The sequence below is a fragment of the Aspergillus melleus genome (assembly GCF_016097325.1).
Source record: "Aspergillus melleus strain CBS 546.65 chromosome Unknown contig1, whole genome shotgun sequence".
NCBI classification, from domain to species: Eukaryota; Fungi; Ascomycota; class Eurotiomycetes; order Eurotiales; family Aspergillaceae; genus Aspergillus; species Aspergillus melleus.
The window spans coordinates 1,294,243-1,322,027 of record NW_025763370.1 but is presented as its reverse complement, the minus strand read 5'-3'; the positions used below and the strand labels follow the sequence as shown (position 1 = coordinate 1,322,027).

General features: G+C 51.8%; 11 protein-coding genes across 11 annotated transcripts; 2 read left to right on the top strand and 9 right to left on the bottom strand.

The window, feature by feature from the left end:
• Nucleotides 1-69: 69 nt before the first annotated feature.
• LDX57_000514 (uncharacterized protein) lies at nt 70-1,206 on the bottom strand (the record flags this gene model as incomplete). The annotated part of the gene is made up of 1 exon (XM_046082159.1): nt 70-1,206. One exon carries the CDS (start codon nt 1,204-1,206, stop codon nt 70-72), a length of 1,137 nt encoding a protein of 378 aa, XP_045938116.1.
• A 1,446-nt stretch (nt 1,207-2,652) lies between these two features.
• On the bottom strand, nt 2,653-3,336 carry nut2 (mediator complex subunit NUT2; the record flags this gene model as incomplete). The annotated part of the gene is made up of 3 exons (XM_046082158.1): nt 2,653-3,046; nt 3,144-3,240; nt 3,306-3,336. The coding sequence occupies 3 exons, from the start codon at nt 3,334-3,336 to the stop codon at nt 2,653-2,655; spliced, it is 522 nt and encodes a 173-aa protein (XP_045938115.1).
• A 425-nt stretch (nt 3,337-3,761) lies between these two features.
• On the bottom strand, nt 3,762-5,930 carry AKL1_2 (putative serine/threonine protein kinase; the record flags this gene model as incomplete). The annotated part of the gene is made up of 2 exons (XM_046082157.1): nt 3,762-5,786; nt 5,838-5,930. 2 exons carry the CDS (start codon nt 5,928-5,930, stop codon nt 3,762-3,764), a joined length of 2,118 nt encoding a protein of 705 aa, XP_045938114.1.
• An 18-nt stretch (nt 5,931-5,948) lies between these two features.
• Nucleotides 5,949-6,893, bottom strand: AKL1_1 (Ark- serine/threonine protein kinase; the record flags this gene model as incomplete). The annotated part of the gene is made up of 1 exon (XM_046082156.1): nt 5,949-6,893. The coding sequence occupies one exon, from the start codon at nt 6,891-6,893 to the stop codon at nt 5,949-5,951; it is 945 nt and encodes a 314-aa protein (XP_045938113.1).
• Nucleotides 6,894-9,659: 2,766 nt separating this feature from the next.
• Nucleotides 9,660-9,989, bottom strand: LDX57_000510 (uncharacterized protein; the record flags this gene model as incomplete). Its single annotated transcript, XM_046082155.1, has 2 exons — nt 9,660-9,746; nt 9,804-9,989. 2 exons carry the CDS (start codon nt 9,987-9,989, stop codon nt 9,660-9,662), a joined length of 273 nt encoding a protein of 90 aa, XP_045938112.1.
• A 487-nt stretch (nt 9,990-10,476) lies between these two features.
• Nucleotides 10,477-11,998, bottom strand: LDX57_000509 (uncharacterized protein; the record flags this gene model as incomplete). Its single annotated transcript, XM_046082154.1, has 4 exons — nt 10,477-10,545; nt 10,654-11,449; nt 11,521-11,754; nt 11,808-11,998. 4 exons carry the CDS (start codon nt 11,996-11,998, stop codon nt 10,477-10,479), a joined length of 1,290 nt encoding a protein of 429 aa, XP_045938111.1.
• An 832-nt stretch (nt 11,999-12,830) lies between these two features.
• On the top strand, nt 12,831-14,971 carry LDX57_000508 (type III PLP-dependent enzyme). The gene is made up of 3 exons (XM_046082153.1): nt 12,831-13,647; nt 13,729-14,271; nt 14,344-14,971. The coding sequence occupies exons 1-3, from the start codon at nt 13,290-13,292 to the stop codon at nt 14,499-14,501; spliced, it is 1,059 nt and encodes a 352-aa protein (XP_045938110.1). The 5' UTR covers nt 12,831-13,289; the 3' UTR covers nt 14,502-14,971.
• A 795-nt stretch (nt 14,972-15,766) lies between these two features.
• On the bottom strand, nt 15,767-16,747 carry LDX57_000507 (uncharacterized protein; the record flags this gene model as incomplete). Its single annotated transcript, XM_046082152.1, has 2 exons — nt 15,767-16,617; nt 16,693-16,747. The coding sequence occupies 2 exons, from the start codon at nt 16,745-16,747 to the stop codon at nt 15,767-15,769; spliced, it is 906 nt and encodes a 301-aa protein (XP_045938109.1).
• Nucleotides 16,748-18,504: 1,757 nt separating this feature from the next.
• LDX57_000506 (uncharacterized protein) lies at nt 18,505-20,239 on the top strand (the record flags this gene model as incomplete). The annotated part of the gene is made up of 3 exons (XM_046082151.1): nt 18,505-18,858; nt 18,952-19,206; nt 19,325-20,239. The coding sequence occupies 3 exons, from the start codon at nt 18,505-18,507 to the stop codon at nt 20,237-20,239; spliced, it is 1,524 nt and encodes a 507-aa protein (XP_045938108.1).
• Nucleotides 20,240-21,101: 862 nt separating this feature from the next.
• Nucleotides 21,102-23,300, bottom strand: LDX57_000505 (uncharacterized protein; the record flags this gene model as incomplete). The annotated part of the gene is made up of 1 exon (XM_046082150.1): nt 21,102-23,300. The coding sequence occupies one exon, from the start codon at nt 23,298-23,300 to the stop codon at nt 21,102-21,104; it is 2,199 nt and encodes a 732-aa protein (XP_045938107.1).
• A 2,034-nt stretch (nt 23,301-25,334) lies between these two features.
• LDX57_000504 (DnaJ and TPR domain protein) lies at nt 25,335-27,070 on the bottom strand (the record flags this gene model as incomplete). Its single annotated transcript, XM_046082149.1, has 2 exons — nt 25,335-26,776; nt 26,839-27,070. 2 exons carry the CDS (start codon nt 27,068-27,070, stop codon nt 25,335-25,337), a joined length of 1,674 nt encoding a protein of 557 aa, XP_045938106.1.
• Nucleotides 27,071-27,785: the final 715 nt, after the last annotated feature.

Sequence of the window (27,785 nt, the reverse complement as noted above, 5' to 3'; positions counted from 1 at the left end):
TTGCAGAACAAAAAAAGGGGTATCTCAAAGGTATATGATTTTTTTTCTTCTTCTTGTTTTTCAGTTCTTTCACCCCGGATGATCATATCGTTTGATTGGGATTATGTGCTTCTGTTTATGCCAGGGATCCGTAAAATCCACCGGACTAGGTTCTTGATCGCCCTGACTATTATTGGTGTGGGTTTCGCCGCTCCACGAGTGGGACACTTCCGAGTGCCCGGTCTCTTGGTCGCGAATGGTCGGACCCGAGGCAGAACCCGCATGCTCGAACATGGCGATCGAGACGTCATCCGAGTCCATCCAGGGGTGCGATCGGCGTCGGCCGGTGGGCGCGGCGTGCGTCAGGTCGGACGTCACGCGGGTGGCATCGACGAAATCGGGGAAGTCGGAGGCACGGTTGCGCGTGGCGGATTCGGTCTTCCAGACGTGACTGCGGACGAGATGCACCAGCTTGCCTAGCACGGCGAACTCCAGCTTCAGCTTGATGCTGTAGACGACGCCCTTGATCATGGTCTCCATGATGTAGAGGTCGCGGTATTCGATGACGAGCAGGCCGACGTCCAGCAGGATGATGATCAGGTTGATGGCCACCAGCTGGTACATGATCTTGCGCTTGCCGCGGTCCGGGTCCAGGCGCAGCATGCGGGTGGTCTCCCAGATGTAGAGGGCGGACAGCACGAACTCCTGGATGCAGAAGCCGGTCATCTGGATCTTCTCCATGACGTTGTAGCCGCGACGGTAGGCCAGGTTGTGGGACAGGTTGGAGCCGTAGGTCAGGACGGTGGTGGGGAAGTGCAGAATGACGACGTTGACGAGGATCATGGTCAGGACGCGGCGCAGGATTCGATGATTGGGGAGCAGCAGGTGCAGGCGCGAGTACAGCACGATGGATTGGCCGGTGACCATGCAGTACCAGCCGACGGTGATGAAGGTGACGGAGAGCCAGGTCTGGTCGGTGAGGTTGAAGAACTTGAGCAGGAAACCAATGGAGTAGGGGACCAAGCCGACGGACGAGGAGATGAAGAGGGACCAAAAGTACAGGCCGGAGAACTGGCTGAAGGTGACGAAGACGAGAATGATGAGTTCGATGGCATTGTACCAGGTGATGCCGGCCAAGGTTGCAATGGCCACTTTGAGGGCCAAACTGTCTCCGGTGTAACCACCGGTGATGCCATCGCCAGGGGATTGACTACCGCCAGTGCTCATGTCGAGAGACGGGAAGGGTAGGAGTCAGAAATTGGACGAGGCTGACCGGGAGAGCGAGAGAGACGGAACAGTTACGGGTGAAGTAAAGGCGGAGGGATACGAGGCATGATGGACGGAGACGAGAAGGCGAGAAGATGAGGGAGGTATAGGAATTGAAGGGAACAGTGGAGGGGAAGTAGGAGAGGAAGGGAAGGGAAGGGAAGAGAAGGGGAAAAGAGCAGGAGAGGGAGAAGGAATGGGTGAAAAATGAGGGTGAACTAGGGTAGGGTGTTCAGGGTAGCAAACAAGCGAGACGGCTGAGGCAGGACATGGAGAGAGGAGAGGAGAGGGAAGAAGAAAGAGGGCAAAGAAAAACAAGGCGCTAGGAAAAAGAGAAAAGAGGTGAGAAAGAGAGGTATGAAATCAGAAAACGAAGGATGAGCCGATGTCAGGTGAGCCAGCAGGGCCCGTCCGGGGCGGAGATTCTGGGGACTTCATCTGTCCTACACTTCCTGCACTTCCAGGCACTCGTCTCTGTCCTCGCCAAGCCGCGATGGATTCGATGCGGGGAATTTCGGCGGAGTCACAAACGTCATTAACCGACGGCCCTTACGGAGACGAAAAGTATCATCCGGACTATCGATTTGACCTACTCATCCTCTCTTCTCTCTTGGATAGAAGAGATGAAGACAACCCCTTACCTCCCCACGTGCCTGATCTCTCAGGCGCTCTACACGTGTGGGCGCAAGGGGAGGCATTCATTCCTTTCGCTCGTCTGGACTGAGCTGAGAGGTATCAAATCAACACGCCACCGGGCGAGAAAATAGAACGGACCACCCTGAGCCCTGGTCCCGGTCCGGGCAACGGCTCAGTTGCCACGCAGGCACACAGGAACAGTACACAAGACACAATCATTTTAAATGAGCTATACTCCGCCCGTCTGCAACCTCAGCAGGTAACTTGCAACCATAATCTGCTGTGTAAGGACAACTCATTTCAACGACTAGAGATCGAGTGATCCCGACTCCGCGGGTGACTCTGGTTCCTAAAATAGTTCCATCGATCGTTTCCGATTGCTGGTCCAGTCCCTGGTCGGATCCCAGTTCTGTCCCCGTCCCTAGTTCTAGTCCGGAAAACTCCATCCATGTCCATCACAAACGCCCCGAATTAAAAAAAGAAATCCCAAACAAAAAAAGAAAAAAAAGGGTAACGCAAGAAAAACAGACATATCCTCCGACCCGGCGATCACCATCTACACCGAGTAGATCAGTCCCCCCCTCTCTCGCTCGCTCTCTCTCTCTCCTGCCTTCCAATCCCGAGCTATGTATGTATGTATGAATGTACCCCGTCAGTCTGGATCCAAGCATGCACGCAAAATAAACAGTATGTGCTGTACAAAGTACCCAGGTAAATCCATCCCCTTCCCCTTAAATTATCATCTCCCCATCCATCCCATCGGATCCATCCCTAGTTCCCACCACCCTCCCCCTCCCCCCCATGTCCATCCACCTCCCCCGTCCCCAAACTCGTCGCCCTAACAACCCTCTCCACCTCCCCCCGACACTCCGGCATAGCACTCCTCATCTCCCTCGCCAACACATCCCTAAAACTAGCAAACGCCTCCTGCTTCCCCTTCAAATCCTGATTCCCGCGCTGTACCAGCTCCACGAACTCCCGCGTGTAGATGTCCGGGTTCCTTGCCGCGTCGACGTAGTCGATGATCTCGGGGGGGAGTTGAATGGTGTTGATGGGGAGGTCGGAGGGGTTTGTTGTTGTGGTTGTGGCGTGTGAGGGGAAGGTTGTTGTAGGGGGGTCGCGCGTGTGTGTTGAGAGGGTGGAGAGACCTTGGGTTAGGGATTTTCTAATCATCATTATTGCATAGGTTAGATATTTGGATTGATTTGTAGGTGGAAAGGGAGAAAGGAGAAGGAGGGAGGGGAAAAGGGGAGAGAGGGTACATCTTTCGAACAAGCTCCTGTTGCGTCTCCGGACCTAGGTAGCCGTGGACGGCGGATTGGATTTCGAAGAGCTGCTGGATGACGTCTTTTAGGTCGTCTTTCGGATCGGGGTTAGTTATATCATTTTGGTAGGTGAGGAAGGGATGAGAGGAGAAGTCTTACTGTCGACCGTGCCGAGGGTGACGGGCGCCATGATGGTCTTCCGCACTTGACTGAGGACTGCGTAGTGAGTGGAAGAATGGAGATCGCGATAAGAATCTCAATCTCAATCTCCATCGCAAGGTTTCTTTGAGCCGCAGCGCAGTCCGGGGCGGTCTAGCCACTTCGGGAAGGTGCGCCGATTCTTGTCTTTGTCTGTTGAACTACAGTGTATAGTGTAAACAAAATAAAATAAACATAGTAAACTTGAATACTGCAGATTGATTGATGATTCGCCATTGTCTAGAAATATGTATAGTTCGATATATGTATATATACCCGTATGTATAGAACAGATTAGGTCCTCAACTCTATAGACCCTTCACCTTGACTCCTGCACTCAACCACACGTCTACCAAAATCCTTCTTCTTTCCCAACCAAGAAAGCATTATGACGATACACATTGCTGGAAAAAAATATTACACTTCCCTGGTTCGTAGGCTAGGGAATTTGGGTGCCTCAATCTCCGTCTCCACCATCTCTAGTCCCGACAGACTAGGGTATCGACGGCTGAAGTTGGCCTCCCAGTCCTCCCCCGGTGTGGCGGGCGCTTCCTGCATGATGGGACTGCGATCATCACCACCACCCACACCCTCCTGCCCCAGCGCCCGCAGGTTCTTCGGTTTCGGAGGAGCGGCCGGTCGCGCCGCGCCCGTGCGTGCCGTCTCTTGTCGGGGAAGATTCGACGGGACCTCCCACCGATCCGCCCCTGGAGAGGGCTGCGTCTGCGGCGACCCGTACGCGGCCGGGCCGACATTCCGCGTGTTCAATCGAGGCTCGGGACGCGCCTCGGCCTGCTTTGCCTGCAAAGCGCTGGTCGACTCGTCCGTGTACCGTCCGTAGCCCGTCGCGGTCTTCGGGGGCGGCGCGGGCTTGTTGCCTTCGGCCAGCAGATTCTTCACGCGTCCCTGAATGGCAAGCGATCGCGGCGTATCGCCGCGGCCACCTCCTTCCGCCACCTGACGACGGTACTCCGCGGCCGCGTTGGCGACCCGTTTCTCCTCCTGCGACAGACGCCGCCGCTCGAGTTCCCGACGCATCTCGGGCGAGATGTCGTTGTTCTCGCCGTCGCTGATTTCGGCCGGAGGCTCGACCAGTTCGGAGGCGGTCACCGACATGAATGGCTTGGGGCTCTCCTCGGTCGCGGGAGACTGAGGTTTGCTGTCGGAATTTGTCTGCTCGAATCGGCGGAACGCCTCGCCGAATCGGCCGGCAAACCGGTTCTTGGTGCCTGACAGCGACAGCGTAGAAAGACTGGACCGCTTCGTGTGCTTCGAGCTCCCGCTATACCGCTTCTCTCGCTTCCGGTTGCTCTCCTCTTCGCGCGCCCGCAGGTAGTCGATGTCGGACGAGATGTTGGCCCGGTCGAAGTTTTGATCCACCTCCGTGCGTGCATGCTGCAAGGGCACTCCCATCTCATACGAGGGTCGGGGCAGGTCGAGCGAAGAGCGCGCGCTTTCGGAACCGCGGCCGGACTCGAACTTGGTGCCCGCGTGCATCGACACCGGCCGAGATTTGCCGTTGGCCGACTTGGACCGGCCGACGGGATCTTCAACGTCCAAATTCGTCGGTCGCAAGCCCTCCAAAGATGGTCGGGACGAGGAGGACGAAAGATCCGAGATCCGGTCGGCGGAAACTCGAGGGTTCGGCGCAAGGTTGGAGGATGATCGTGAGGGTGAAGGGGCCTTGCTTGGCCGGTGCAGCCGTTGCTCGTTGTCACCGGACCAAGGCTGGCTGGACGGACGACGTTGATGATCAGACGACGGGAACTTGTAGATCGGACGTTTCGTTTCGGACAACCCCGGCGTGGAAGGAGGCGAGGTCATGGTACCCGTAGAAACCATGGTGGGCTTCTGGGGAACAGGCTGGTGCAGTGGCACCTGCGGGCGAATAGGCTCCTCCTTGAAGGATTCGGTCGGTCTGGTCTTCAGAGGAGACGGCTGAGGACGCCTCTGGACCGGGGGCTCGGGGAGTTCCTTCTCCGACGCAGGGCGTTTGACAAAAGCATCGTCAGCAAGGGCGTTGGTAAGTCGCCGTGCGAGGTCTTCATCCTCCTGCTGCGCGTCCGCAGCGTTGGGCTCGAAGTCAAACTTTCCTCCTTTCTCGTGCAGGATATTGAAATGGTCCAGGGACGGGAACCGATTCGTGAACTCGTCAGTTGAATTCCGAGACTTATGGCCGGTTCCCGAGTCCAGAACGGCAAAGGGGTCGGCGGACGAAGGCCCGCCACGGAACGGCGAAGGACTTGGTTTCGCAGAGTTATGCTGGGAGGTGGTCGTCGGTCGTGTCGGCCGTCCTCGTCGCATCGGCGCAATCTCAGGGATGTTGGTTTGGGTCTCTTGAATCGGAGGAGAGATTACGGCACCCACTTGAGGGGCATCGGTAGGAGAGGGTGGTAGTTCCTGGTACCGGCGCGCTTCCGACGTGGAACGAGTGGCATAGATCTACTAGCGTGTTAGATATCTGTGAGTAAAAAGGACTGCGGAGATGCTCACGTCGCGGATAGGGACGTCCTTCCCTTGCATGTGACAGGATTCGCGCAAGACCTCGTAAATATTAGGCCGCTTCTGCGGGTTCTCTTTCAACATCCAGGCTAGAAGAACCGGTCAATACGACTCAAGATACAGGTTGCACCAGAGTTTCAACTCACAAATGAGCATCCGCAGACGATCCGAGAACATCGGGTAGGCGGGGAATTTAAAACTGGCATTCAGAATAGCCATCTGCCCAACCTCTTCGAACGGAGTGGTGTAATAACACAGTTTGTACAAAAGGACCCCCAGGGCCCAGATATCACTCTTCTCGTCGATGGGTTGCTTCCGGTAGACGTCGATCATTTCCGGACTGCGGTACTGCAACGTCGTGTGTCTTTGCACATCGTCCTCGATCAGACGGCCCTCGGCGGCGGTGGTAGCGGCGGGACGAGGAGGCGCGGTCGATCCGAAATCGCACAGCTTATAGATCGAGGATCTCCCCTGGCGGGAAATGAGCACATTTTCGACCTTCAGATCCCGATGCAGCAGAGGCGGCTTGAGGTAGTGCATGCAAGCAACCCCCTCCGCGACGTCGGAGAAGATCTGGATGATCTCCGGCTCCGTCAGACGGTTCTGCAAGCGCGTGTTCATGAAATCTATCAGACCTCCGCCCGAGCAGAACTCCATGAGCAGGAAGACCTCGAATCCGCCCCCTTGCAGCTGAGACGCATGGGAATCGATGTACTTGACGATGTGCTTGTGTCCCTTCAGTTTCTTCATCGTCTCGACTTCCGTCCGCATGTTGGCCAGGGCTGCCTTGTCGGGGACGGCCACCCGCTTCAGCACCGCCCGGTCCACTCCATCGATGGGTTGCGGCAGCCGAACGACGTAGACGTGGGCAAATCCACCTTCGGACAGGTACTTATCAACCACGACTCGATGACCTCCCACCTGGACCTTGGTACCCGGCAGGAAAGTCCCCGCGGGAGCGTTCACTGCAGCCATGGGGTTATAAGCGGCGACTGGACGATGGGAGGCGGCGTGGCTTTGGTAGGACTGAGTGGAGTTGAAGGACATAATAGATGGAAAGGAGGGAGGAGAACGCGCCCTCGAGGGGCAAGATAAAAGATTGTCGGACTGAGCGATTTGATTACCGTCGCTGCATAGAGACCACGTCGTGGAGGTGGGTAAGAAGACAGGGAAAGGCGACGCTCAGAGGACAGTTGGCGGGCGGCGGGGAGGAGAGGAGAGGAGAGGAGAGGAGAGAGAGACAAGTCGGTGCCTGACTTGGTCGGACCTGACAGGTTGGCTGGGGAAGTGGAGGAAGAGGGATGGAGCTGGACAGGGAGCGATAGAGAGGACCAACCCACAACTTGGGGCAGGAGAGAGCCTCAACTGACCAGCAGCAGTAGAGGAATGGAGGCCAGGAAGAAGATGAATGGAATGAATGAATCCCCGACCAAGACTCGCTTTCCCGTGATTCTCGTTGGCGGTCAGTTTGGCCCTCTCCGCTTAGTCAGGCTGGCCGATCTGCATTGACAGGAGATAATCCTTATTATTCTTATTACTCCGTTAAATTAGGGGAAGGAGAAGGAGAATATTTCGGGATGTTCTAAGGGGAAATTAAAGGAGAGAAATAATTCATCATTCCAACTGATCATCAGGAACAGGTCCGGTCACGAGACTCCTGCGCGTTACCCGAGTTTATGTATGTACAACTTGAACAGTTTCACGTCATTACTTCGGTCACCTCTAGACAACCCAACCCATATCTTAATCTCGAGTCTCCTAAACGTTATGCGCTCTGAATGGTGGATAAGATGACTTGAATCTACGAGGCTAGGCAGAGAACAGAGCTCGGACGGGCACGGATATCGCTGGAAACGTGAGTGAGTCAGGTCACTGTTGGCTTTTGGTTCTCGTTATGTTGAACTAGTTGTTACTATGGCCATTCAACATCTTGCGTGGGAGCTTGGTCAGAAAGCATAGAGAGAGAAGATAGAAGTTCTTAAAAGGAAGGGGACTTGCATCACGACAGGACTCTGGCTTCTGATGATTCAACATGAGACTAATAAACCCGCAAATGCAATGTATATTTATTTTATTGATAACTATTGATGTTAATTTTTATTTTCTAATGAAATGTCTGAGCTGCCCGGCCAAAATATCCGGCCCAGTACCCTGAGAAGCCAACGTACGAGACTATGGACACCAAACTCTGACACAATTGACATAACTGGCAAAGACACCAATAGCCAAAGCCCCCCATGGCAATCTAGTATTGTTCAAAGCCAATGTACCCAAGCCCCATCATTTTTTGACGCTTCTCCACTCCATTCCCAAGGCCCCAACCATAGTGGCACAAGCCAAACCAACCGGAAGAAAGAAGGCTGTAGTCAAAGCAATATTATACCCTTCGATCACTCTAGGTATAGTGACAGGGGGAACATGTTTTTCTATATCGGAAAGCCCCATCTTTGTCAGTGACTGCACGTCCATGTGAGGTAATATCCCCCTTAGACGCGCAAGTAGTTCTCCAGTGAAAATAGTCTGAGCAATTGAAACGAAAATGGCCGGCCCAACGTTCTGAGCGAAAATAATGAGTGCAATGCCAGTCGGGGCATCTGTGACTGGAAGGACAGTCTGGACGGCCACTTGGGGGCCCTGGAATCCGATTCCCGTGCCAACGCCCAAAAGAGCCTGATAGCAGATAAGAGAGGCAAACGACTGTTTCGTTTGGATTGTTGTAAGCAAGCCTGCTGCGATTGGGCTCAGGACGGCACTGATGATCATAAACGGGGTATAGTATCCGATGGCGCTGGTCATGGAACTCCCAACAAGGATAGAAAGCGTCAGCCCAATCACAATAGGCAGACAAAGCACTCCTGATACTGTCGCAGAAGCACCGTGAATCGCTTGGAAATAGGTCGGCATCTTAACCGGAAGACCAGTCAGTAAGAGAACGCACATAAGGCTGGGTTGAGGGGCACACATGCATAATACTCAAAGACTGATAAACAAGTGTTGTTACAGAGACCAAACCACATGCCGGCAAGCACGCTTCGAGAGCGCATCACTCGTCCGGGGAGCAGAGCATTATCCCCCTTTCTTCTTTCTTGCCAGACAAATGCAACCAAAAAAACACCAGATAAGACGAAGAGAAGGATAATTCGTTTGTCATCCCATGCGTATGTGGTGCCACCCCACTGAAGAGCCAACAACAGGAAGGTAATAGAGGGGACGAAGAGGCCAGCTCCTAACAGGTCAAGTCGTTTAAACTTTTCCTTCCATGGCAGGGATGTGAGGTCGCTTTTCAGAGGATCCCGGAAAGATAATAGGATTAACATGAAGGAGAAGCCTCCGAGGGGGAGATTGATGTAAAAGCACCATCGCCATGAGAGGTACTGAGTCAAGACACCCCCCAGCATTGGTGCAACAGTTGACGATATACCTTCAAACGCTGCTGCCAGGCCAGTAAATAGCGGGCGTTTTCGAAGAGGAAAGCTTCGTGATATAATGCTATAGCTGTATTAGTTGGGTTTGTTCTACCAAAAGCAGAAACCATGGGATTGGGGCGGGCAACACCAACGTGAGGACTCCAGATATGATACCTGAGCAACCAACACCAGAGATTGCTCTTCCCAATATCAACAAGCTAGAGGTGGGCGCCACACCGCCGAGCAAATTTCCCAGCTCAAAGATGATCACGGAGGCGAGATATACAGTTTTAATCGGGAAGAGATGGTACAGCTTGCCAAACATAAATTGAAAGGCGCAGGAGGCCAAACGGCTGACGTGCGTCAGAGCCACTGGCCAAGCTTGGAATAACAAATGGCACGCTTACTATGCAGAATAATACCAACCAACATCGGCGATTGTCTGAAACTGTGTGGTGATAGTGGGCAACGCGGTCGCAATCATGTTGAAGTCCTAATCAGTTTGTCAGCATAACCTCCACCAGTTGAACCCCTAAGAGATATAACGGACCAGTCCTGTGAGAACCAAAGACAGGAAAATGGCAACAAGGACTACGACAAGCTTGAGCCCTGATGGGTATTCAATGTTATCCCCATCGTGCGGGTCATCCTCTGCCTCCTCCCGCCTTTCTGCTGGGTGTTCTGCTTGTTGTAGTATGTCATGGACGTTGGCTTCCGAAACGCTTTCTGAGCCCATTTTCATAGAAGGCCTCTAAGAAAGATGGTTGAATAAACCGTTGCAGAGAATAACGAGCTTAAACAATCTTTTGAAGAGTGTGCAAAGACGGATACGACATTAAGTAACCTGGGTATGGCTTGGGCACACAAGATACGGACCAGCTAGTGGCATTAGATAGGGCTTGAATGACCATGCTACATGCAGGGCATTCTTACCCCGTTCAGGGCGATAAAACAAACTAAGCACGTTGAATAATGATAATAAAATCATTACATGACGTGTAAAACGGTCGTATGGCAGGGACATGGAGCAAAATGCAGATCCCGGCGAGCTACTCTGCTAGATGCATGAAATGAGGAACACAGTATCTATTACATGCTAAGTATGGTAAGTAGCATTGAAACAGACGGAAAGAAATGCACTAGAACACCCTAGTGTAATTGAACAGTAAAGGTGTACAGTCTGTGTATCTTGCCTTTGGCCATCAGGTACAGTCATAGACTTGCTAATGAGCTCTATCCACGAACTTCATGACTTTGTTCCCCGTACCACTCTTTTCGAACCCACCCAAGTCCTGAACAAAAGTCAGCCTGAATAGGTGTCGATTCTCAGGGAGAACGAAGAAGAAAGTCTCTATCTCATAGACGAAATCCTGGAGGGAAATTGAGCATTGGCTGGCTACCTCCCGGAGCAACCTAATCTCAAGGACCGTTTGTGGAGATGATTCATGGGTTCCTAAGATAACCTGCCATTGAAGAATCCCAAATTCATCCCTCTGCATGAGCTTCTCAATATTCTGAAATTCAAAATATACCCCATACCACTTGAAACTGAACCGACGGTCACGACCTCGGAGACGCAGAATTCGGAAGTATTTCAGTTCAGATTCAGGGACAACGGATCGCGCGATCTCTGGCAATGGGTGGATAGATGCGACGTCGCCAGTGATATAGCGTACAAGGGGATTTCGGCGACGTTGCAAGGACGTCTGCACGAGGACTCCCTCTTGACCTTCCGGAAGGGGCTTCAAGGCAGTGGGTGAATCACTTTCCATGACAGAACTAGGAAATACCTCGTTGAGGATGGTACGTGTATCAAACACAAATTCCTTGTGGTTTGGTAAACCTGCTTCTCCAGTGAGATCCGGGTTATGGATCGCATATGGCCCAGCTTCTGCACTTCCCAGAATGGAGCATATCTTCACTGGACCTAATGTTGCGACAATATGCTTTTCCTGACCAGCAGTGAGGGGCTCGGAAGTGTATATCACTTGTGTTAACTGGATTGCCTTTCGCTTCTCCGCCGACAGGGTCGAAATATGATGAATTACTTGAACCACTTGACTGCCATCGCCAGTCAAGACGTTGATATTGTAGTGCGCAAGGGCACGCACAACTTCGTCGGGGGTCATGAAATTGCCAGCGCTGAAGACGGTCCCTCCTGCGTTTTCCATAATCTCACTCATGAGATCGAGGGACCTGCGCAGCGTGAAGAAAAAAGTCAAGGTCAGCTGTTCCGCTTGTACCTCCGTCCGGGGTCTGAGACGAACCTATACATGTAACCTGAGGCATGCACCGTCATGATCCAATCATGCGGCTCCACAACTCCACAAGTGCTCAGAAACTCGCCAAACACCGCGCGTTGCTGACGATTCTCTTTACTATCAGACAGAAACATCAATGGGAGCCCCCCGGAACCACCGCCTGTGACGCTGACATAGGAGCTACGCCGGTACACATTTTGCGGGCTCATGTCCTTCGTCAATCGCTCGATGACATGATACCTGGAAAGGTATGAGTGACGGCTCAATAGAAATGGAACCTTAGCCCTGCTTACAGATCCTTCTTGCTGACCAGAGGCAGCGACTCGAAGATGATACGCGTAGTTTCCGTAGATTGCCCGTCTGCCAATTGCACAGCAGACTGGACTTTCTCATGGTCAGGTGGATAAACTATATCGGGGTTGTAGAACGGATGGACTTTCGCAACTGCGAGTATCTCAGCCACTGGAAAGGTTTTGAGAGTCATCGTGGACAACGGAAGTAATCAAGAGAGTGAAGTTTGTAACGTTCTAGGTACAAGGAAATAGCTTCAGGCATTCATGATAGACCCGTGGGCACACGTTCCTTCTACGACCTTCTTATACCTAGCCCCGAAAAGCTTGACACGTCACCATTTGCCTTAGAACTTGTTTGCCTCTGCTCAGCCTTGAATCATTTCCGTGGCTACTTGAAAATTACAAATGTAGGGATTGTCCTGTCATCAAGTATTCTGGCGTAATTTTACTAATGTATGCACCAGTCTTTCGCTAAAATACTAGTGGTAACTTGACGCTACTGTTAAATTAAGAATGCCAGGGTGCTTGTGCAAGTCCGCGAGCCCTGTGGCAAAGAGACTCATATAAATCGAGAGTCAAGACCCACTACGATGTATGTGCTTCATCGTTGAGTTGATAGTATATTGCATGTGCTGACGAGGTATCATTGACTAATGGCATATGCTAGTCTCCGTTTAGAATTGGCCGTATATGCCTCACTTTGCCCCCGCTCGGTCAGTTGGTATAGTACTACCTAGAAAAAAGAAATTCAAAAAAAGAAAAAGAAAAAATAGCCAAGTTCGATGAGGCGATCTGGTGCCGGGGTTCACGATCGCCGGTTTCATCAGCTGAGAATAATGTAAAAATTCGCCTTAGTGTAGCAAGTTAGCAAGTGGCTGCAGATCCATACACCGGAGTGAGTATCAACCCAATGGTGTGTGCACAATGCCTGTTCCTTTTCCCAGACCGGTCGACTGGACCATAAACCCCTCGCTTAAGCATATGCTTGAGCTGAGGCACTGGACTCTAGGGAGCTCAGCAGCGGTAAATCTCAGCCCTAGGCCCGGGAAACAAAAAGTGTTCAGAGCAGGCATCATGGCCGAGTCAAATCCTATAAGTACTGACTAGTAGTCAAGAGTATATACCTCGATTGGACAATAGGAGCAGTTATTACTCGTATTCCCGTCTCCCTTTTTCCATACAGATTTCTCTTTTGTGTTACAGCAATGATCTCAACCGAAATCTCTCCAGGCAAGCTGGTTGATAATATAATCAATCAGCGGATTCAGGAACTAGATGAAATTCAGCATGACATCCGCCACGATCTTCCTTTCGTGGTTGCAGACGTGAATCAGCTCTTCAAACAACATCAGCGCTGGTTACAATGCGTTCCTGATATTGTCCCTTTTTACGGTAAGTAGTCTTCACCATCTTGTACATCAGCACAAGGGCTGAGTGTAAATAGCCGTCAAGTGCAATCCCGACTTGAAGCTACTCAAATATATGGCCAAGCTTGGGGCTGGCTTTGATTGTGCTTCCTTGGGCGAAATGCAACTTGTTTGTGATTTAGGCATTGATCCCTCGAGAATCATCTTTGCTCATCCATGCCACGCTGTCTCTGCGCTACGATTCGCCTCCAAACGGGGGGTCCTGCGGACAACGTTCGACAACATCGAAGAACTGGATAAAATCAAAGAACATGCCCCCAATATGAGGCTCCTGCTTCGGATTTACGCCCAGGATGATACTGCCCTTGCGTGTCTTGGCGATAAATTTGGGGCACCGCTTGACACGACATGGGCTTTGCTCCAGAGGGCAAAGGAACTTGGATTGGAGGTTGAGGGCGTCAGCTTTCATATTGGTAAAATGGGCCCAGTTCCTTGATATTTCTTATAACTTTCTGTACCTTCCGTTACAACAACTCAGCTAACCAAACGTGTAGGATCCGGCGCATCTAAGCCCGAATCCTTCGTGGCAGCCGTCCGGAACGCAAGACGGGTATTCAATCAAGCGGAGCACCTAGGATTCGCCATGAGCGTTTTAGACGTGGGGGGCGGGTTCCAAGATTCAAACTTTGAAGTCATGGCATCGGCTCTCCGGCTCGCCATTGAGAAAGAATTCCCGGATCCCATTCAACTGATTGCGGAGCCGGGGCGATTCTATGCGCGGCCCTTCTGTACTCTGCTGACCAAGGTCATCTCTCGCCGACGACAGACAACCAGATGCACGCAGGTGACGGGATCAGACATGCTGTATTTGAATGACGGCATCTATGGCAGTTTCATGAATGCCTTGACTGAAGGCGAGACGTATAATCCGTCGGTAGTTGTGGCAACGACAAAATATGGGGCCGACAGAAAGGCAGGCGAACATGTATACTCGGTTTGGGGACCGACATGTGACGGACTGGACTGTGTGGCTAAGCGCATAACGTTGGAGTGCGAGGCGAAACCTGGGGATTGGTTGAAGTTTTCGGATATGGGAGGTAAGTTCGAGTTCGATCTCTGCCTTGCCTTATTGCACTGGTTCGGTATGGGAGCTAAACCAAGATCCACAGCGTACACACTGGCAACTGCTACCCAATTCAATGGGTTCCCAAGCGACTGCAACGTCGTATACGTCGCGGAGCACATCTCAAGTGGACACGGAAAGCTGGTTGGGGTTTGCCGGGAGCAGGAATGCGCCGAGGTGGCCAACGCCGAGGTGGTAGTGTGAAAGGATATGTTAGAAAACCCCTAAACCCCTCTCGCTATTGAGAGATCCATGTCAGTATGCTTTGGCTCCGTAGCTACATTCCACATTATTGTCCAGTTGGTCTCAGATCGTCCGATTATATTGATCGTACCCACCAGTCAGTGCATGCAGGAAACGGAGCAGAGTACGCGGCGTACGGAGTGGACCGGAGACAATCATAGAGGATCTTGAACAGCGACCTGCACAGTCTGTTGCCCTCTGGCGGGGTACGAAAGGATGTACACAGTAATCTTAATTTAGTAGGATCAGCGTGCAGGGGACCCTGAAGCATTGAGATTTTTTTTTTTCCCGCTCATGCTGACGGCTAAATCCGAAATGTACAGATGTCAGATGCACTGCAGCCAAACTGATTTTAGGTACTGGAATCCGTAAACCAGATCTGTCGGAGTATGTAGACCTCCAATCCGGCTCTCCACTTAGTCTACTCCGTACTCGGTGTCAAGTGAACCGTGACAAAAGTCCCCTGCGTATCCAGCTAAACGAGGGAATACCACCTAGCCCTTGATCTCACCGTGGCTAACGATTTGTGGATTATCTTTCCCAGCGTCTTTCTCCACCCTTATATTGGATGTCGTATTCTGCCTTCGCACTTGTCTTCTTTTTGTTTGTTTCTTTGTGTTTCTCCCAAAGCTGAGTTTGCCCCCGAGCTCCACCGGACGGGCCGAGCAGAAATAAAATTTTGGGTCCTTCGTCGATCACCGCACGAGCGCTGTTCGAGCCCTCGAGGCCCGATCATCGGCAGCGAGATGAGAGGAGTCTCGAGGAAGGCGGTAATCTACATTCCCTGGCCTGCATATTGAGAGTTTTCCGAAAGTGTCGCCTCTTTGAATAGATCGAGTTCGGTTCTGACTGACACTCCTTATCTATACAGTAACAAATGGATCAATATCAACGAGAATATGATTGCCTTGGCATCTAGGAAAATTCTCGATCTGCAGGCCAGCGATCGTACAACTCGAGATTGAGTATGCACATCGGGTGGCCTGGCCTGGCCTGGCACGCAGCGACAATCCAATACGGACACTAACTGGCCCTAAGTATGCACCTACTGTAGGTCTCGCCCTGATCCTCCGCCCCCTCTTCGTTGAGGCCTATCATAGCAGTACTTACTTTTCTTGTCGGCGTCTAGTAGTTGGTCAAATTTACTCCTAAAGACTACTCTGCCATTCTCCTTAGGTAATAGTAGAAAAAGTAGTCTCCACTAAGCCCTAACTACAACTCCGTACTTACAACAAAGAAACAAAATCTTTTCTCTTCACCCAACCGGCCGGAAAAGGCCGCGCATCCCAGCGGACCCTTCGCAAATGACGTTCAGGATCATTGACGTGATTCCGAGCATGAAGCCACCGATAATTGTCCATCAGAATGATAGAGCCCCGAGGCAAGCAGTCCGGCGTAAGATGAAGCGTCTCAGCCTCCACCTTCGACCCTAGCAGACATTCCTTCATCTCCTCCAGCGCAAGCGCCGCCTCAGCAGTCAACGGGGCGAGAATATCCTCGCGGAAACGGACCATACTAGGCAAGCCCTCTGCATCAACCGCCATCAAGCTCCCCACTATATACTGCTTGTCCTCGCTTTTCACAAACTCGGGAGGCACGCTAACCCGGAATTCCGGTCGGAGGAGCGCGGCGCAGGTGGACGGTGAAAGGAGGGAGCTGAGTCTGCCGACATTCATCACGGAGAGCGTGCCCCCGCCACATCGATCTTCTTGAAGCACCTGCAAGGCAAAGTACCGGGGTGGCGCTTCTTCGTAGCTACAGTCGGTATGCCAGGGGAACTCTTCCATCGTCTCGGGTCTTGCCTGGTGCGAGGGCGTTTGGAATGTAGTGCTATTGGGCCGCACGTCCCAGAACCAGCCGCGGGAGGCACTATGAGTAATGGGGAGCCCGTGTCCGTGCTGTTCATGGAGTCCATGGAGGAGTCTTTGTAGATACTGGCTGGAGTTGTCCTCGAATTGGAGACTGACTTTGAGGATGCCTCTCTGCCGAAGAGTGTTGGACACGTCTGCGATGTGGCTGGGCCGGCTTGCATAGCTGAGTTCGTTGGCTACCAAGTGTGGCACACTGCGTGATATCTCTTTTTGGAGGCGCTGTCAGCGTTTTTGTTTCATCGCTCAATTCTCATGGTGTTCCTCGAATATGGTTGACTTACGGGTAGTAAACCCTACCGGCTTGATGGGTTTGATACTTCTTATGGCGTGATGCATCTGGAATCGAGGCTTGAGGCCGGTTTTTTCTTTTATTTTCCAGGTTCGATTTAGGCAATTGATGCACGAGGGAAAAACGAAGTAAAATAAAGAAGGAGGGAGCGATAGAAGAAAATCTCAGACTACTCCAATGCAAAGAGCTCTTCATATGCTATAGTAAAGAACCAGTGACAAGAAGAGGGGAAACACTCGCTCATTGATCTTTGTCCGATCACTCAACGGACAGATATGAGTGATATCGGGTTCATAAAGGAGGAACTGATGGCAGCCGGGGCAAATGGAGGCAAGGGCTCGCGCAGCCATACCTCAGACCACTCCGTGTCTGATGCCGCCGATTGAACTCGGTGCTAGACTTTGAACACTTCGCAAAATTGGCTATGATAAATTGACAAGGGAACCTGCGTAATCGACACTAGCTGAAGGGCGTATTGCAGGGGTTTTCAGTGGCTCGCCACCACCAGGTAGTCCCAGTTATTGAATGAATCTACACATGCAGCTGACGTCCCCCTGCTAGCGCCATCTGCGATACTACTTCAGATGCCCGCAAAGGTACGGCGTAGCGCACCTTGGTATTAATATAATGGATTAATGGCGCAGCTGAAGGCTGGGGCGAATATATCCTGGCATCTTTGAAAACAAAAAAAAATTCTTCGTGCCGGATATAGATTTTCGTCAAGTAAAGCAAATGGGCAATACGGTAACTGTTCTTCATTGTGTCGGAATTTGCATTTACATCCTACCATTGCAGATTCTGAATTCAGCTAATCGAGCTGAGATTGCCTTAATGGACTTGTGTATCCCCCTGTTTTCGACTACCCAGTTGTAACCCTTCCGAATTCATGAAAAGCAAAACTGGGGGCCTCTCAACTGAACCAAGGATGGTAAAGACAAGGGCATCTGATACTCTGCACCCCAACAATCTACACTTTGAGTTAAGGACAACCAGTATAGAACAAAATGGGATCAGCGCTAAAAAGAAGCATGAGTATCTTATCTCAACACTTAGTCTTGGGAATGTATGCAAACCCGAATTTTTCAAAGCCGTAGCAGGTAACTTACCGGAATTGTCCACCGTCCACTACTAGTCTGAATACTTTCTTACTGCACTATACATGTTTGCGTGCTGCTCCTTTCAATACTACGATAGGCCTAATTCGGAAATTGCCCGCTCTTAGGTGCATGGATTTGGAGGTTTGCTTTTTAGTCGTGGTCGAAGACCGCACTCAGCTGTCCCCACTGCGACATTGCGTTATTGCGCGCGACTGTAAATTGCCACCAGGGTCAAGGGTCCTATAGATACAATTAGCCGAGGTCAAGTACGTACGGACATCTGAGTAAATCTGCATGCAAGCCCTTTGCATGTGGGGTTTTGGTTGGAGGAAAGAAACGGGCCATTTGTTACAGGCGATAACCTAAGGTACATAGGGTAGGACGGTAGGTAATACTGATATTTGCATTACAAGTGCTTAAATTTGGCATGTCAGGAAAGCCAAAGTAGAGGGAAGGGAAAAAAAACACGCGAAGAGAACGGGAAGGCTCATTAATATAAAGCGTCTGGAAAGATAGCCCATTTGCCGATTCAAATCAACTGATGTTTATATTTTTGGATGTGTTCCCCCCCTATATCAGATTATTGAGTACATTCTGATCCATAAGGGTCTGTTGATCCCCCCTTCATACTCATTTATCCAACCGTGCCTCCATAGCACTCCTACTTCTCGACATAGTATTATTTCCCCTCTCCATATCTCCACACAATGAAGCCCCCAGCACCAGAAACTCTTCAGCAAGTCCACGTCCCCCTCCAAGGAGGACGATACAAGCCTGTATCTGCCTGCGACTCTGAGGATAGGTCATATCTTCAAAATCATACGGCTATTCAAGAAAGCCTGTTGCGGTTCTCTTCTGCCAATTCATGGCATAAGAGCGCATTACAGGCCTTCATCCCCTGGCCGATCCTCGTCCCTTCCGTGCACCAGAACCAGTTCAAGGAGCTCAATGATGCTCTAGTCTCTGCTATCACTGATATTGTCGAGAGGTGGTGGACGGACACGAAGGCGAGATTCCCAGAGCGTATGCCATTGGAGCCTGCAGAAGAAGACCTTCTTCGTGTATGTCCCCTATTTCTTCTTCTTCTTTTTTTTTTTCATTGTTTTTACCCTACTCGGTGCTATGGTATAGAATACTAAGTGACTCTCTATTAGTGGATTGATAGCCAAGTTCCTAACAACCTGCGGCCATACCGAGAGTGCCGCGGATCGTGGAGGCCAGACTTCCTGATCGAAGAAGATCGCCTTGAGGGTGCCTCTGGCCCTAGAGAAAATCTTCGAATCAGTGAAATAAATGCCCGTTTTTCCTTTAATGGATATATGTATGCGGCGTGCGGACAGCAAGCACTGAAGGAGCAAGGGCTCTGTGATTCGGGTAATGGCTTGGTCGGCGCTACGGATCCTGCTAGGGTAAGCTCCCAATTATACTCGAAATCGGGAGAGGAGGAAAGGGACAGGAGAGAGGAGAGAGGAGAAAGGAGAAGAGTGATTTACAATTACGGTAAACTAACAGCCAATTTCCAAATAGATACTGGGAGGCATTTTGAACCTGTTCAATCCCGACTTGCCATTGCACCTTCTCAAAGGCGAGGAACTCGGCAATGACATACACATTGTTGTGGAATTTCTCCAAATACGATTTGGAATCCACCCTCGCTTTGTGCACCCTTCCGACCTGAGGCTGGTGCCATATCCGCCAGGCAAGGGTGGTTGCAGACTCTGTTGTGTGATCACAGATGCTGAACTCGAGGACACCGAGCGCTTGGAACCGGTGATTTATCACGATGGAGAAGCCATGGAAGAGATCCATCAGGTTGGACTTGAGCTCCACCAGAGAGAACTCCGCGCTCTGAGCCCCGAGATGCTCCACCAGATCAGCCTCCGATGCTTCAATGACATGCGCACTGTGTTGCTGGTCCATGACAAGCGGATGCTCGGAATCGTCAAGCAAGAGCTCGACGCCCTAGTGGCACGGAATGTGATCACGCGTGCTCAGGCGAAGATACTCGACAAAGGGCTTGCCAGCACGATACTGCCTGGCTCGTTGGAACTCGACCGGTTGATCGGTGACTGCGAGAAGGACCGCGGTACAAAGAACGAGTACATCCTCAAACCGATCCGAAGTGGAAAGGGCGATGGGATCGTGTTCGGCGAAGACATTGACCCTGCTGAATGGTTGTCAAGATTGGAGGGCTTGCGCTCCTCACGGTTGGGTCCTGGTGGGGGCGGCAATTGCGTTGTTCAGCGCAAGGTCAACCAGATTCGGTACGATGTGGTCTTGAGCCCAACGGGCGTCATGGCTAAATACCCCCTCGTGGGAACATACCACTCGGTTCATGGCGAGTTCCTTGGAATTGGAGTGTGGAGAAGCAGTCCACACCGGATCTGCGCGATCAGTCACGGAGGTGCGTGGACTTGCTCGGTGACTGAGGGTAATTTGTGATTAACTAGTTTAATATGAGTCGTTATTCCTGCTTAAGCACCGTCTGTTTACGATTTGATGTGTACAAAGTTGCTAGAGCTAGGTCAGGGGTCTAGATGGGATATGCCTATCCTCAAAAGCTCTTTAGAAAATCCAGCTCCATCACTCGGCTTATTCACTTCTAATACACTTTCCCTTTCAATATAGCTCGTGCCAACTCGTGTCTCTAAGGACTTCTTTACCGGGCGGAATACAAAAGACCTCAATCCTGGCAGGCATTTGATGCACTCGCCCAGTTATAAACGTTCAAAGATTTCCGGGAGGTCTTCTTGTACTGTATATATACACATGTGAAGAGAGTATTGCACTTTGGGACTGTATCCGTTCGAGGGCGAAATGGATGAGAGAGGAATGGCAGATACTGAATCATGCCCTTACCCTGGCAAACATTGAATTTATGGTAGTTGGGCATCCTCTGCATTTACTAGATTCCACATCTTTTTCCAAGTAGGATCGGTATTCCGTTACCCCTGAGCAAGTTCATTCTAACCTCACCGTGGTAATGTGGGCCCGAGTCTAGAGGTTCATATACAACGCATCATCATGATCTTACCCACGACGGTACGATCAAACTTCCTGTGTACAAAGCAGTATGTGCAAGAACTATGTACATTATATGCCAAAAAATCAAAAACAAACGATCATCATCAAACGTCAACATCATAAGCCGTAGGGTCAACCAAAAAGACAAGTGGGGAATCTCTGTGCAAATGAATGTCTAGGCATAACAAACACCCATGCAAGATTTGGAAAACGCGAAACCAACTCCTCGCTAATGAGTATGAGTCTATGCAACGCTCAAATATCTCCAACAACCATATAGTCAGGCGTAGCTAAGGCCTCCGAGAATCGTGCGGCTCTCGTTAGCCGCCATGTTCGTTACTCCGAGGGCGCGCACCTGCGTGCCTTTCCGCAGCCGTTGCAAGCCGATGCCGACCTTCCATCCTTCAGTCTCTTGCAGAACGAAGACATATCGGCGGCCTTCCTGGTCGCGGATGCTAGCTCGCAAGACGTGCAGGCTCTGCGTCTCGCTGCCAATGGCGCTGCCGTTCCGATTGGAGCCTCCCGGGGTAGCAAGTCGGCAGGTGTTCTTGCAAACCTTCAACAAACTGTTCAAGTACGCATCCGATTCTTCCGAAGTGGGCTCTCCGGTGCCTCGACGGAAGAATAGGTTGCTGGGCTTGGGGGCCTGCGGGTTCTTTTGTCCGCCGTACTGGGGACACCACACCTCGGCCAATTTCATGGTCCATGCCTTGACGTCCCATTCCCGCTGAGGCACTCCTCGCACGTCGTCGTCAATGAACAGCCCTTCGGTAGTGATACGAAGGACCAACCCGTCCGTCACCATTCCCTGGCCGGACACTAACTGTGCCACTGGAGTCCGAGGAAAGGCGTTATTAAAGGCGTACACGCCACGAATAACAATCTTGTCGGGATCCTTGGTCGAGTACCCGCCTCGGATCGACGGAGGCGGCGAGGTTCGGGCTGTTGATTGAGAAGGAGCATACGAAGACTCCGAATACACGGAGGATTTGGATTCAGCACCGTACGGCCGCCGAGGTCGGTCGTAGGGCCGAAAGGAGTAGGCATCGTCTTCGGTCGCCGTCGCGGCCGTCCGCGCACTGGGAAAGGGCGGCTTCTTGGGCGACGGGGTGCGTGGAGGTGGAGCACTTGCCGTTGCTGACTTTTGGCTGGAGGCCTTGGATGCGGCTTCCTTTGCGGATGCAGCTTCCTTGGCTGCCGCTTCTTGGGCGTCTTTAGCCTTCTTCTCGGCGTATTTCTTCGCCGCGGCCTCTTTGAGAGCGGCGAACTTGGCATCGGCTTCTTTTTTGGCGGCAGCTTTCTCGGCGGCCTCTTTCTCAGCTGCTTCCTTCTCTGCTTTTGCCTTTGCTTCCGCAGCGTCACGCTCAGCCTTTGCCTTGAGTACCGCAGCGACTCTCTCCCTTCGCTCCTTTGCCTCTTTGGCTTCGCGTTCGGCCTTTGCTTTTGCTTCCGCGGCTTCTCTTTCGGCTTTTTCTTTGGCCTCTGCAGCTTCCTTTTCTGCTTTGGCTTTAGCGTCTGCCGCTTCCTTTGCAGCCTTTGCTCGAGCTTCTGCCGCTTCCTTCTCAGCCTTCTCGCGGGCTTCCCTTTCGGCCTTTTCTTTAGCCGCAGCCATCTCTTTCTCGAGCTGCTCCCGGCGCTCACGAAGCTCTCGCTCCATGGCCTCCCGCTCCCGCTTCTGCTGCTTTTCGCGCGCTTCCGCTTCCCGTTTTCGCTTGAACTCTTCCATCTTGCGGCGAAGCTCTTCCTTTCTTTTTGTTTCCTCTCGGGCCTTCTCCCAATCCTCTCCACTCTGGGGCTTCTTATTCGAAGTCGAGCCACTATCGCTGGGTGGGGGATCGGCCTTGGGGGGAGGCGGTGACTGGGGTTGAGGCGGAGGAGCACCAGTGCCGTACTGATTACCGGCGTACTGATTCCCAGGAGGAGAGCCACCATAGTTTCCACCATAGTTGCCCTGCTGTCCTCCAGACTGGTTATTAAAGTTTCCACCTCTCGAGTAATTTCCACCGGCCCCTGAAGATTGATGAGAGCCTGCACCGGCGCCGGCGCCGGCACCCCCAGATCCAAATCCACCAGACCCGAAACCTCCGGGTCCTGGACGGCCACCCTGTTGGGAGCCACCGGAGCCAGAGTCCGATTGGGATACACCGAATGCCCAACCGGCAATGCCGACTCCGATGGCTAGGACGGCCATTCCTGTGCCGCTCCCACTCGCGATCGTGGCGACGTACCACGTCTTGACGAGCGGCGCCAGCGTCACCCATAACAGAACCACAAACAGTGTGCATACCGATCCGGCGATAAAGCTATTTCGATGGCATTGGAGGGAAGGGAGGTATAAGAATCCGGAGCCCGACGAGTGGGGCGGGATAATGAAAATATCGTAGTTCCCCGTCGGAAGGTCTGACGACTTCCGATATTCGCCTTGGGTAGTGTTCGGTTTTTCACCGTGAGGTGGAGGCGGGGGCGGAGGGCCATCCATGATGTTGTGAGATTATTGATCAGAGAAAGAAAGAGAAGAAAACAAAGGCAGTCGTAAGATCGATGCGGGGGGTATCTCGGACACGTTCAGTCGGTCGTTGCACGAGGAAAGGGTCTGGGTTCCCTATCGAAGACCCTCACTTGCTATAGCTGTTGCAAACGGAACTGAGACGTAAAAAGCGACGGAAAGAACATGTTCATAACAACATTCGAGTTGGCGCTACGGCCGTGCCACTCAGCGCTTGTTTCTGCCAGGAAGCGAGAAGAGTCAGTGTCTAAGACCATCACGGCTCTGGGAGGACAGTACACCGTGAGGAGTACTACAGAGGACGTACCTATTTACCGAAGAACTAAACCCGATAGAATACCGCACCAGGAAACAGAAATCGCAAACCGAACTCGATCCACCCAGAATCAAGAAAGACCAAGATGCGAGGGAACAGGAAGTGGGATGCAGAAGAGTGACGGGGGAGGAAAGAAAAGACGAGGGTAAGAAAAAAAGGAAAGCGAGGCGGCAAGCGACGGCGTGATGATCAGAGTTAAAACCTGCAGCAGGCTGCAACGGTTGGCCCAATAATCCCGGTCGACGGCCGGGTTTTTAAAAAAAAAAAAAGCAAGAGCGCAGACAGGTAGGCTGTGTAACTGGAGCGGGATTAGATCCGAAGATAGCATTAGTATCTACATATAGAGCTAGACTAGGCGACTACTGGAATTGATGCGCTGGCATTCCATTTCCATGCGGTCTTGTGGTCTTGATAGGTGGTTGTTTGTTTTGGTTTTGTTTGCGGGGTGTTGCTATTCGTTTTACTGGTCTTGTTTAGAAAGGTAGGTAGACAGATGGCTTGGATAGATTGTTTGACTCGTATATTTCGAATCGAGGGATCCTTCTACTCGACGGTGTATTCTCATTATGTCCATCGCAATTGATCAAACATGTCCGGAGTCCAAAATAGCACAGACGCAACATACCTCCGCGAATACCTCACGGGAAAGCCTTCAGCTAATTAACCTAACTAGGAGACGCCGGGATCGGGAGAAATGGTGGCTGTCACGAAGCTTATTCCATGCTCAATTGTTCAGTATTGAGTTATCCGTGATTCTTTGTATGGTATTCTTTGAATAAGGGACTACTACCTATCCTCAATTAGGTGTTACTTTGCTTCTGGTGTCTGAGCAAGAGTAACAAAAGTACGGAGTACCTCTTTCTCCGCAATTCATGTTGTTTGTTTTGGTTTTCCTGGTTACGGACTAGCGTTATTCCAAAGAGGAGGCGCCGATTGGATGGCGTGTTGAGCTCGCTGACGTAATTAAATTTTCCCGATTGGGTAGGGCATTGCTGCATTCGGCATTGGTGCCTGTGTGCCTTTGTGCCTGGGCCTGGGGCCTGGCTGACTAGGATAAGTGTTGTTATCAAGGAAATAGAGTGTTTACGGAAGACTTGCGTTACGAACAGCCAAGTTACGGAAGCAAAGTAAATCATCAACATATTCATTCATCAGATACCCAAAGAATAAAAACCATGGGAATCCCGACATAGCCGGCATAAATTAACAATAACATGACCCAAGAGTATATAACGCCAGAATGGCTGGGAATTCTTTCCCGTGCTCATCAAATCCATCCTGTCCGAGGCAGGTGGTTGTTGCAAATATCACAATAAAACATATCCCATCTATGTGAAGGGTTGAAATGTAAAAAAAAAGAAAAGGAAAGAAAAATAAATAGGAAAGATGCGAAATTGGTGAAAAAGAGAAAAGGCAACGGCAAAAAAAAAGACATCAAGTCTATCGAGTCGGTTTCAGTCTCAAATCATGCAACGCACCCCGGGGAATAATCGAAAAGACCATGTATAGGCAGCCATAGCAGATGCAATCGAGAAAAAATAGTAGGAAAGGCGGGATGCAGCCCAAAGTCAAATTAGGCCGTTGGCCATTGCACTGCAGTTCGTCTGGTTCTGTACTGTCGTGTTGAATAATAATCATCGCTCTTGAGAAGAAGACTTTTTTTGGTCGTTCTGTGGTGTTGGTCAAACCGTCTAGAACGGGAATCCTCCGGGGAATCCGCCGCCACGAGACTGTCCACCACCGAATGGGCTGCCACCGGCTTGGGCGAAGCCGCCGCCACCGCCGCCGTTCATCATGTTGAACAAGATGTTGGGGTCGATGTTGATATGGGTACCGCCCATACCGCCCATACCACCCATGCCTCCCATTCCACCCATACCGCCCATGCCTCCCATGCCACCGAAGCCGCCGCCGGAGAACATGTCGGAGGGGTCGATGAGGTCGTCACCGTTGTCGTAGGAAGCACGCTTCTGAGGATCAATCAGAGTTTCATAGGCCTCTCCGATCTCCTTGAACTTCTCGTCGCCGGCCTCTCCATCGCGGTTCTTATCGGGGTGGTACTTGATGGCCATCTTGCGGTACGCCTTCTTGATCTCGTGGTCCGTGGCGTCCTTGTTGACCCCAAGGATCTTGTAGTAGTCCTTCCGGGCGGCCTTCTTGAGCTCGAACTCGGCCTTGCGGATGTCTTCCTGGATGCCCTTTTCGGTGGGGTTGGCTTCGGCGACGGCCTTGTAGTCGCGCACGGCTTCTTCCCAGTTGCCGGCTCCACCGTGAGCCTTGGCACGCATCTTCTGCGCTTTGAGGTACGATGGGTCCAAGCGCAGGGCCTCGTTGCAGTCGCTGACAGCGTTGTCGTATTCCTTCAGGTTGATGTGGGCCTGAGCACGGTTCTGCAGGATCTTCGCGTTCATGTCCTTGTTGCTGGGGTCAACGGCCACGGCCTGAGTCCAGAGATCAATGGCCTTGCGGTAGTCCTTGGCCTTGAACGCAGCATTTCCTTCCTCCTTGGTACGGACCAGCTTTTGCACCGTGCGGAGGAGCTTGATCGCCTGTTTCATATCCGGGTCCAGACCCAGACACATCTTCAACAGCTTCAACGCCTGCTCGGTCTCTCCCATTCCGTAGAAGGCACGAGCACGGATCATCAGCGCATCGGGGTCCTGGCTGTTCTCTCGCAGCATACCGATGGCAATGTCCTGGGCCTTTCCAAGCGAGTTATCGTTGCCCATCTTCAGCTGGGCCTCGGCGGCCAGCAAAGTCCACTTGCGGGGTTCCTTGACACCCTGGCCCAAGAGCTGCCTGGCCTGGTCCAGACAGAAAACAACCATGGACACTCCCCGATCTTGCGACAGAGTCTCTTCCGCTTGAATGACAAAACGCTGCATCTTCTCGGCGGGCGCACGATCGGTCGCAGAGGCAGGGGGGTCAGTTCGATCCAGGACCTCGAGAGCCTCGGAGGGGCGACCCAGGCTGGTCAGGATCCGGGCGAGACGGTACATGATCTTGGAGTTGGAGGGGTCAAGCTCGAGCGCTCGCTCGGCATCTTCCAGAGCATTCAAGTAATTATGAGCGGACATGTGGGCTGCCGCACGGTTGGACAGGTAGACGGAGGAGTTGGGGTTAATTTCCACGGCTGGCGATCCAAGTTAGAAAATTTTGAGTTCAGCGACAGATGTCAAGACAGGAAGCACACACCCTTGTTGAATTCCTCGATCGCTCTGGCAAAGTTTCCATCCTTGAAGAATTTGTTTCCGGCCAATTTGAAAGAGTCGGCCTCGGCCGTAGTGCCACTGGACGTGTGAGGCGGCGGGGTAGGAGTACGCTCATTCTGCGTTCCGTTGACTCCATTGGTGGCAGAAGAGGGAGATTGCAAACGAGGATCATTGCTATCGATGTCCATCGAGCTTCGGTCAGCGGCAGCGGCCATGGCTGTGAGTCGACGGAGCTCGTCGGGCGGAAGATTTAACGGGTGAGAATTGGGGTCGTGCGAGGACCGGCGACCGGCGGACGAGCGAGAGGAACGAGAGGCGGAGAAACTGAATCTCGCAGTGGCCGAAGTGGGATGGCGAGAAGTAGAGGGTGAAGAAGAAGATTTAGCAGGCGTCGACGAAGTCCGACTGTGAGAGGGACGAGACGAGGGTTTGCGCGGAAGAGGGTGATTGGTCGGAGGGGTGGGAGGGAGATTAGAATTAGAGTAAGGAGGAGGTGGAGGACGATGAGAATGAGACTGAGACTGAGGATGAGGAGGAAGAGAAGAGGAAGAAGTGGAAGTGGAAGTGGAAGTGGAAGAGGAGGAAGTATACGGGTCGAAGGCAGACTCCCGAGGTGGCGGTTCAGAAGGAGACGAAGGCTTGGAAGATCTCTTCTTTGACTTGTTGCGAGAGAAAAGTTGCGGAAGAACCATTTCCTCTTTTTTTTTTCTTCCTTATTTCCTTTTATTCCAATCTTTTCTTTGAATTTCCTGAGGATTTGATGCCGCTGATTGGCGGGTCCGATCGAAGGGCGGCGAAGGCGGTGGAATCTTTTTTTTCTCTTGCCGATTTCCTTCCGTCGTTTCTTTCTCTCTCTCTCTCTGTCGGTCTGGTTGAACGGCTCACGTTTACTGCGTCATGATGCGCACCTCAATAAAATGGACGAGAGAA

Excerpts from the sequence above, each read along its gene's own strand:
- LDX57_000508 (XM_046082153.1), top strand. The coding sequence starts at position 13,290 with ATGGCCAAGCTTGGGGCTGGCTTTGATTGTGCTTCCTTGGGCGAAATG. Across the intron at positions 13,648-13,728 it reads GGGCGTCAGCTTTCATATTG|GATCCGGCGCATCTAAGCCC; the intron begins GTAAAATGGGCC and ends CCAAACGTGTAG. Across the intron at positions 14,272-14,343 it reads GAAGTTTTCGGATATGGGAG|CGTACACACTGGCAACTGCT; the intron begins GTAAGTTCGAGT and ends CAAGATCCACAG.